The 10783-nt window shown below is 31.8% G+C and overlaps 1 protein-coding gene across 2 annotated transcripts in view; it reads left to right on the top strand.

Annotated features, from left to right (window-relative positions):
* The window catches only part of LOC130440735 (peptidyl-alpha-hydroxyglycine alpha-amidating lyase 2-like), a 27371-nt gene extending 17480 nt beyond the window's left edge, over positions 1-9891 (top strand). For both annotated transcript variants that reach the window (XM_056774046.1, XM_056774047.1), the window contains exons 5-7: positions 1897-2088; positions 5003-5109; positions 7721-9891. In XM_056774046.1, coding sequence (XP_056630024.1) covers positions 1897-2088; positions 5003-5109; positions 7721-7834 — 413 coding nt within the window. In that variant the 3' untranslated portion in view covers positions 7835-9891. The remainder of the gene's footprint in view (positions 1-1896; positions 2089-5002; positions 5110-7720) is intronic.
* Positions 9892-10783: the final 892 nt, after the last annotated feature.

Below are 10783 nucleotides of genomic sequence, written 5' to 3'. Positions count from 1 at the left end.
GCCTTCTTCTATTTACGTTCCATCGAGAAATTTAGCGTTTTTCTAGTGATTCTAACTAAAATGTCAAACAGAATTCGAATTAGTTCGATCTGGAAGATAAGAGGAAGACTGAGAAAAAAGTTTCTAATACAAATTGTGTGATCATCACTCAATTTTTTTCGAATACTTCGAAAAGTATAGTACGAAGCTGAACTGCTTCACGTTTTATTGTATTGGTAGATAGCGATTCCAAGCAAATGAAGAAATAATTGCGAAAGCAAACAAAATTTTGATTAACTTCCTAAGGATTATGTTTTATACTGTTTGAAAAAATTGAAAACTTACTGAACTAAGTGTATAGATTTCAAATGAGATTTTACTGAACTATGAAACGTACAATTGTCTAAACTTTCATTATTTAAGTGAGACTGTATCAAACTCAAGAAGATGCACAGATCAATCACGCGATCGAAATAACTGCTATAAGTTAACATCTACGAAAAATATTCATCACAGACATAGCGATTAAAGCTGAAACCCACTAGCAACACGCCACGCCACTCCACACTACGTGTCGAATATGTGTGCAATTTTTTTCCATTTAATTTAATTGTCTGTGTGCACGATTCAAAATTCTCAGACGTGTGAATGAGTTGCAAGTAACCCATTAAGCATGAAGTGAAAAATTTCGTGAGTGCGTTATGGGCTTACAACTCGTGTAACGTATTATATTTTTTCTAAGCCCCTTCATTTTTTTCCATTGAATAAAAAGAATCGCAATTATTTAAACTTTATCATTATAGTTGTTAATAACAATTGATTGTTAATCGATTGTGCCTTATTATTTATTACTATCAGACATATTCGTGGATAAAGTTGATAAAATGTTCGGATACATATTTTGTTCAAGAAATTGACAGTATAAATAACATAACATTTATTTTCATAGCAGGCTACTTAAGAAAACGTGTCCTATTGCATAACATGCTGTCTACATTTAGGGGCATCACTCCTAAATATATCTCGCTAATGCTAAAAGTTTTCATGTTTTTTAATTGACTAAATTTATGAAAATAGACCAAATAAAGTCTTACGTAAATAAAAATTTGATTGTAATTTAATTAAACCAAGAAGTTTAAATTTTCTTCTCAAAACGCACGTGTATGTTATGAGATCTCATTATATGCATGTTAAATGTCATTTACAAGGAATGTTGACTTCTTCTTCCTCTTTCAATAGAACCAGGTCCTGTTCAATCTTGTACGTTTGACTCTCTTTCTTCCTGGATCTTCCTGAGGTCTGGGTGTGTTCGGTCTCGGTGTGTTAGCCCACTTTGCCCATCTGTCTTCTGGCATTCTTTCTACATGTTCCCTCCAGAATCTTTTTCATGCCCTGACCCATCTTACGACATCCTGGACGCCTAATTCTTCTCTTATGTCATCACTCCTTATTCGGTCCCTGAGGGTGACTCCCTTGATGGTTCACAGTATTTTCATCTCTGTTGTTCTCATTATTCTTTTTGTTGTTGATTTCTCGACTCTGGTTTCTGAGGCATATGTGTCTCACACACGTTTTATAGATTCTGGTCTTGCTGTGTGAGCTCACGCTTTGTTTCTGCACACTAAATATCTCAGACAGACGCTGACTTTTGATGCTTTCATCGCTTGTGTTCGTGCCTCTTCTGTCATGTTAGATATATTTACTTCCAGGTAATTGAATCTTGATACCTGCCGTACTATTCCACCATCGACTGCCAATTTGCATCTAATGGGATCTTTTGATATTACCATTGATTGTGTTTTGTTGACTGAGATGCTCGTATTAAATTTTTGGGTAGAAATAAGTAAGCATATTGTCATCTCGAAGGGGCTTACTGATGGTGATTATTATAAATAATAACAATTCAATATTTTCCAGATGTTTTGTCGTTACAAGTACCTCACGGATTAGCGTTAATTGAGTCTCAGGACAGGATTTGTGTAGCCGATAGAGAAAATATGAGAGTTGTTTGTCCTAGAGCAGGATTATACTCGTTACAAGGGAAAAAAGAACCACCCCTTACAATTACTTTACCAGATATGGGACGTGTGTTTGGAATTGCAGCTAGAGGTTGGTAGCATTCATTAAATGATTACAAATTATTTATAATGTCATTTAATTATCATACCAATCGTTGTTAAATAGCCGTCTATCTATTTATGTATCTATATATCAAAAATTAATTCAAATTGGTATAGATTAGATGAAAAAAAAGGTTGTTCGACTAAATAAAAGAAACTCTATAGCATTTATTGTAGTTTTTCAAAATTTTAAACTATTATCTTCCTTAATAGAATTGGTGCCAAAGTCGAAATTTCAATAGTGTCAAAAAATATTTAGTAATTCTAAAAAAATAAATTATCAAAAGTTGTTTATTTATTCCTTGCAATCCTCAAAAGTTCCATTATTCTCTTCAATTCAATATTATCCCACCTTCCTTATTCAAAACCACCATCACAAGTAGTACAGGGTGTTATTCTATGATAGACGTTTGAAGACCAAAGTGGACAACGCATTTGCACTAGTGAACTTGCGTTTGAGTTTTAGTGAGTGAGACACAGTGGGTGGTATGAGAGGCGAAGGGTACAGTTAAGGAGCTCCTCTGGTTGTTTGCTCACATTAGATAATTCTGAGACAACACCAAGGTCCGCACGGAGCGCAGAAAAAAATTACGGCACTATTGAGGATGCACTGAAGCACCTATTCAAGAACAATGATCTGGTAATTCAAATTTTAGTTTAACGCTATTAGAGGTGAGAATATCAGTGATCTAAAACCTCGAAACGGAGTGAAAATACTATACTTAACAAACGGTATACCTAAAATGAGGAAAATAATTTTATTATCAGGTTAATAAAATGGTCAACTAGAAACAATGATGATTTAGTTCGATTTTCCTTTGGTTTATTTCTATGAAAGTTATTTGTAAATATTAAATTGGCATGAACAACGTTCGCACTATTGTTCAATAAACTAAAATAAAGAGATTTAGGAATAATGGGATACGTACATTCCTACCTTTTTTCGGATATTATGCTTTGTACTTTATGAATGCAAATTTCGAATAAAACTCCCCAAATTTTCAGTGGAATGAGAATGAACGACATGGCGTTTACCTGCTTTATTTGGCAGAACGTAATAAAATATGAAGAAACAAATACAAACAGAGCTTCAGAGTTCTACCTATTACAAAAGGAAAAAGACGTATACAAGCAAAAAAAGAAATGAAGAAGAAGTAATATCTTCAGCCAATCCCACTACGGTGATTGTTGTGCAGATATGAGGTTGGATTTAGTCTGCTAAATACTCTCCTGGCGAAAATAACTGCTATGTACTAAAACTTGATTGCCTGGTTGATTGATTTCTAGAACAACTGAGATAACTATAGGAATGATATTTAAATAAATTAAATGTTCATGAAGACATATAGGTCACTACGGTTCAATATACCTGACTACTTACTTAATGCTGAAGCCTTTACAAGTCATTATATAGGATCCGTTTTCCACGGCAGATTCCATTCTTTCCTATTTATTTTGTCCAGCTCCTCATCGGTATTCCTTTTGTTTTGTAAGTTTGTGCTTCATATATCTTCCTTATTAATCGTTCTTCTCCTATTCTCATAACATGGCCAAACCATCTTAATTTTTCTTGTTTGAATTGATTTTAAATTCCAATTTTCACTTATAGTCTTATTCCTTATTTTGTCGTATCTCTATTTTTTTTTTAATCTAATTTTTGTACTTTGTATTTTGCTTTTTTTTCTATAAATGTTCATGTCTTTGATCCGTATGTGGGTGTGGCCACTGTTTTATTCATTTCTATTTTTAATTCTATTGGTTTTCCCTTTTTGGCTAGAAACTGTGTCTTGATTGTACTGAATAATCTAACAGCTGCTCCAGATCTCTCGTTTATCTCTTGTTCCAATCTTCCATCTTGTGTTGTGTGTTGACCTGCTCTATTTTTGATTCATCTCCTTTCGGCTTATTATCATTGACTTAGCTTTGTGTTCATTTATTTTCATATTCATTATCTGTAGACTATCATTCTTTATTTCTAAGCTCGAGTTCAAGGTTTTCAAATCTTCTACCATCATTAATTATCACGTAGTCTGTATATATTGTCTCCTTTATTTTAGTGTCTTCCATTTTCCACTTTTCTGACCTCATGTTGTTCAATTAGACTTTTTATTGTTTTTATTCCTTCATCTAGCACTATGATTAAAAATAATGGACTTAGTTGCTTTACTCCTTTCGTACCTATTTGATATCTCTCCCCTAACTACATAATTTTTCATCTGTTTATATAGAGTCTGTACTCTATTCATCCTTCTTCCGTCTTCAGTTCAGATTAGAAACTCTGAACTAAAGTTGTTAAAACAATCTGATGAGATGCACTAACATCAAAACACGTCAGACGATAACGCCTGTCTCTACGTAATTGCGACACATTCACGTCTTTTTTTAAAAACATTTAATTAACCTTAAAAGGTTTTTATAGATTCAATAGATACGGGAAAAAGAAATGGAATACCATCTTAATTTTTACTACATATGGAGAGTGGAAAAAGATATAGACAGATTTTTTTTCTAATCTATTGTTTTTGTTTTCTATGGAAATGAATTGGTAAGAAATATTTGTTAATAAATAAAGTGAAGGACCGTTAGTTTCATCCCCTTTAATGTGAAAGGACTATTGAAAAAAAATGATGGTTAATACTTTCCAACGGAATTTACAAAATTATAAGTTACTATATTCAATTTAATTATTGAATTATCGTCACTTTGAGCAAAAAGAAAACTCATCGCATTGTAAAAGTGATACCTTCGAAGGAAATTTTGTTATAGGAGAAACTTCTCATAATTTTATAGGAGCATTTACCTCCTGAGTTTTGTAGCGTTTGTTTATAAACACCGTGTATATCTGTTCGTGTTCTGATAGAAAACAAAATATTACATAATATATGATCTAATTTTGTTTGTAGGCAAGTTTATTTACGCTGTGAATGGACCAACGCCTGCTCTTACCGTCCAGGGTATGACCATCAACCCACAGACAGAATCCGTCATCGATCATTGGGCGCCAAAAGAGGTAACTACTTACATTTTTTACTCAGAAAATGACTAAAACATTATTGAAAATTAGCAAATACGAATTCAAAATGAATAAATTTATATAACTTCTATAATTCTTCAATAACCATATGCTGGATTCATCCAATGTACAAGATGAAATAATTTTATTTATTTGTTTGTTATGCTTTCTTCAACTATGCTTAAAAATTCAATGTGTGGCTCTAGTTTTTTGAATTGATTAATCTTTTACCTCCAATGATTCCTCTTAAGCTTCTGATTTCTTGCTTACACTATATAAAATAACATTTTACTAGTTTTCAATTAAACCTAACTTAGATTTGAAAAAATACACCGTTACTCATACTATTTATTTGAGGACAATTAAAGTGTTTCCACCTTGTCTTTCTCTTTCATTTTTGATCCTCAATTTGCAAGATATCTTCTTTGAGGAGTTTCAATGCTTCAGTTACATAAACAACTTGTTGAAGTACTTGCTGGATTCATAACTTAATATTCTATTGCTTTCATTTATGAGTGATACAAAAAGGGACTAAACCTAACTGATAACATTCTTAACATTTGTGGAGGCAGTTTGATGGAATAGTGCCATATCAGAAGAGAACTATTTTCGTTGTTTCTCGTTAAGTGAATACAATTTTTCACGTGGAAAAACAATGGAGGGTACCGAAGGATTAACAATTACTTTAGCTTCTACATAAATGGATAATAAAAACCGTAACCTTGTACTTAAGAACTCTACAATCTACCTAAATTAACATGAGAGAACTGATGAAGTAAATATTACAACCAAACGGGTATGCAATATTTTACAAGAAAGATTACAGATGAAGAAACTATCTGCAAATAGTGGAGGCATTCAAGCTCAAAATGGTATCAAACCTCCGAATTATTTAATGCAGCTCCGATTTTCCTGAACATTTATAAATAAGCTCAACTTACCCTCCATATCAAAATCTACATTTTCGCAAGGTGTGCTAATTGTTTTAAAGGGGTGAAAACTACCCCTTATCCAAAAATATATTATATTATAGTTTTTCCTACTTTTTTTTATATTTTATATATTTTGACGTTTCAACACTTAAAAATCTTTAAAAACTACCCTTATGATGAAAATAATATAAGAAAAAATCTGTTAACGATTTAAAACATTACAAATCATCTCTTGGTACTCTCAAATGTACCTTCAGGCAACTTAGCATCAACAGAAAAAATCCGTGCATCAAAATTTGAAACTTTTTCATATCCTATAATCCAAAAAAAAATTTCAAATTCTTATTTTTTATGTAACTCCATTAATTTTAAAGCTATCACATCATACCAAAAACCTTTTTAAAGATAATTTTCAGGGCTAAGTATGTTAAAAGGGCATGAGACCTTTCACATTTTATTAATAAAGGGTCAAAGGGCTGTGGATAAGCAATTGTCGCACTATAGTTACAGATTAATTTTGTTATAACTTCGTCAATTTTTATGCTACAAAAAAAATTAAAAGAGCAAAATAATCGTCATAAAAAATGCTTTGATTTGATTGTTTATATGTTTTTGTATCTCTCATAGTTATGGAGAAAAAACGGCGAAAACAAAATTTTTTTTTAAATAAAAAAAAGTATTATTTAATGCTCATTTTTTTCAAAATTATGCATTTCTAATCAGTCAAACTTTCAGATGTCGTGAATAACATCCAAATAAAGTATTTGGTATAAGGCATAAGTTTGATTTTGATTTTCAATGAAGTGGCATTCGTTTTAGTGCAATGTTTTATTTTAGCTTTAACTATTTTCCATCATATCTCACCGAAATTTCAGTCGAAACGACTTCTATCAGTAGTCATTTGAAACTACTTGTTAAGCTCTTTAAACAGTATTCTATGACTTTTTGTTGAAAAATGTACCCTTTTTCCGTTATTTGAGGTTAAATGCTCAATTCAAGTTATTCATGTTTCTATAACTTGCTTTATTTTGGGTGAAAAATTTTTCCTCCCCTGAAAAGAAGGGATTACACACTTCGGCACTATATGGATCTTTTTTTTTGAAAACACACTTATCATCTGTCAAAATTTCAAATAAATCGCTGCGGCATTAAAGAATTCGGAGGGGAAATGCCTGAATACCTGGCCTAAAAATGAATGCCGAAAATTTTGACGCTGATTAAAAGCTCGCTTGCAATAAAACTTCAAAACAGATGTTTAAGGAAATTTTTCTATCGATATATCACATCATCAAGATAGCAAATCCGTTTTTTAAACCAATAAGGTCATTGCCACAGTATTTTCAGATTTGGAAAGTATAATATTTATCAATTATTTGTCTTTTTCACGACAATATTTAGTAATTTTTAACGTCATAAAATTAAAATTAAGTCAGATCCAAGCGATATCATTTTTCAACGTCCTATCGACTTTAGCCAGAAAAAAAATGTCCATGTAATGTTAATAATTCAATGGATTATCCTGCGAATTTCATGTCGTATATAACGTTTAGAAAATAATTGCTGTGTTTGGAAGATAATTATCTACTTTTTTTAATTTTTTTTTAAATTCAACATATAAAGAGCTAAAAATGATGATTCGTCTGTTTGCACTTTTCAAATGTGATGTATGTTTTCAGGAAACATTTGGAAATCCTCATGATATTGCAGTATGTCCGAATGGATCAGCCCTTTATATAGTCGAAATCGGACCAAATCGAGTTTGGAAATTTGATTTAGTCCACCCAAAATAATAATGAGAACGTTTCATTAGACTCCAGAAATAACATTTAAAATAGTGTATAAAAGCTTCCTCTTTTTAGGTGCATGAAAATAGCATTGGACATTTGATTCGTAGACATAAATAATGTCTTTTGACGAAGCTTATTCGTTATAATCACCGAATATGTTTAAAAAAATTTTAAAAAAGTGTGCATATCAATCTCATTTGTAGAAAGCGTTTTTCAAAATAATGTATTATAAATATTTAGATATTTCATCAATAACTTTATTTTCTGACAAAACTTTTGATGAAATTCAAATAATAGTCCGGCAACAACAACAAAATCTCTTAGTGAAGTAATTATTTTAATCAGTTTGTCATGACCGGTAATTTTAAATGAAAAAATTTTCTTGAAGTGGTAGAAAATTGATTGTATAGTTCTGAGAATCAAAAACAGCACGAACTTTAGACTGGTAGGTATTATGCAAAGTTCACTTTGAAAGAAAATCTACAGATATGGTATCTTGTAACTTTTTATCTTTTATTCAAAAAAGAAATCAAACTTTCATGTAGTAGTTTTTTCCTAATTATTATATCCTCTAAGTGCTCCATGAGCTCCATTTTCATTAATTTAGAGAGAAGAAACAACAACTAATTATACATTTCGACGATCTAACCAGATCGTCTTCCAAGAGACATCATTTTTGAACTGGAGATATCTCCTTTTGGTTATTTCCTAGAAGATATGAAAATTGATCGATAAAGGCGGCCAGATATATTTATTACTTTTATCAAATTATGTAACAATTACTCAATAAGTCCTGTTACTAACTAAAAAAAACTGTTTATTGCCAAAAATCGATTTTATTCATCAATGTAATCACCTTCAAGAGAAATACAATCATTCCAAGCCTTCTCTAACTTCTCGATGCGGTGATTGTAGATGGATGTATCTTATGTAGCAGGCTTCAGTTTCAGCAACCGCTTCTTCATTTGAACTAATTTAAGAGCATTTTTTTGAGTTCAGAAAATAGCCAGTAGTCACTGGGGACCATATCTGAACTATACGATGGATGACGAAGCAATTCAACCATCGTTACCATCGACCTCTGTGTAGTACTCTTTATTGATTGTCTCTCCTTTCTAGACATAGTCAATGAACAATATTCCATGCCTATCCCAAAATACTCAAGCCAAAACCTACACTTTTGAAGCCATTGCTGAGCTTGTACAGTATTTTTTTATCAAAAAGCAATGATAAAACACATTAAATTATTTTGAATTCATTGTTCTGAAAATAACAAAAGTAGTTTCACTTAAATGGCTGTCAGTTTTTATGACTAATCGAAATGTCATAAAATTTTCATAAACGTCATATAAATTTGACAATGGCAGCGACATCTGTATGTTCGACATGTGATAAAGAAAAACTTTTCATCTTCGGATTAGGCACATTTATTGAGAAAAAGGTGACAAAATTATGTATGTTTGAAAAAAAATCTAAGAAATTAATAAAATTATACTTTTATCAAAAAAATACACACACACTCTGCTGCTTGAAGAGTTTTCGCTAATTTCATATGATTTTGCAGATAAAATAAGTGCAATTCAACGTAAGGAATTCAATTTTTTTTGTTCCTTTCCTGATGCCTGCTAGTAGTGGATTTAAAGTTAAGAATAGACGATTAAAAATGTCTCTTGCAGTTTTTTCTTTATATAAATATTTCAATGTTTAAGTGCATTCAACGAATTTCCAAATTTATTAACCAAGCAAAAATTGCATATTTATTTATTGCAAACCGTTTTATGGAACAATTACATGAAGAACTTCTTACTTCAAAGTACCAGTGATTAAAACAAAAATTACTGAAGATTTTGTTCAAGTTGATACACTTTCCAGTCCTTATTTACTGGACTATAATGTAACTCCCGTACTATAGGGTATTATGGAAATATGACATGGGTAAATAATTAGGTAAATTAAAATTATCCGGAAAATTTAAGTTATGTAATTCAATTCAATATTATGAACTATCCATACTAGAAAATAATGTTTATGTAGACAATAAAATCATATATACTACTCAGTTTCGTATAAAATTATTTCAAGTCCTTACAATCTATTTCCCTAAAACGAACACTTTTCGTTCCATTCTTAGACAAATCGACATAAGTTTGGCAACGCTCTTGAAAAATCGACATAAGTTTGGCAACGCTCATAAGTCTGAAAACGCTACGAAAAAGATTAAAACGATGCAGCTTCAGATAGTTATACCTGAGTCATGATAACACGTGCTGATCGAGTTTCAACAACAATTTCCGAATTCCTGCAACCAAATCGTTCGACAGAACGTCCAGAATCTTCATTAAAGAAGAATTAAACCTGCCTGGGAAGTGCGTATGTGATCAGGTATCTATGCGGAAGGTCTCGTGGGTCTGTATTTTTTTTGATGATCACGTGATGGGCCAAAGTTGTCTGGAAATGCACAAAGATTTACATGGGCAAATGGACAACGACCGAACACTCCGTCATCTGACATATCTTGCAGGATGAAGCCACGCCGAATCTTAATGTTAATTTTGGAGCATGGACAGGCACACGAGGATTCGTTGAATGGCCCTCACGTTCATGTGACCTGACACCCTGTGATTTCTTCCTGTCGAGCCTTCTCAAAGACCGCGTTTTTGCAAAAGGACCACGGATCCTTCCCGACCTCCGAATGCAATTGAAGTGGAATCTGAAACTCTTTTTTTCATCACATTTCAAAATAATAAACTTTAACACATTTCCCTTTCATATTGATAAGCGAAGATTGAAACGGTGTCTTATAAGAAAAAATGATAATTTCTGTTATTTGTTTACTTGAGCGCATGTTCATATTTTGTCGATGATTGCGTTAAAACCGGCTGATTTGTCTATTATTCTTTAGCTGTGAATTATTTCTTGAGTGTTTATGTTTATAGTTTAGTCCCTCTTAAG

This window comes from Diorhabda sublineata, chromosome 2 (assembly GCF_026230105.1).
Source record: "Diorhabda sublineata isolate icDioSubl1.1 chromosome 2, icDioSubl1.1, whole genome shotgun sequence".
Classification (NCBI taxonomy): domain Eukaryota; kingdom Metazoa; phylum Arthropoda; class Insecta; order Coleoptera; family Chrysomelidae; genus Diorhabda; species Diorhabda sublineata.
Note: the sequence above shows the minus strand (reverse complement) of the source record. Positions and strands in the feature narration are given on the sequence as shown.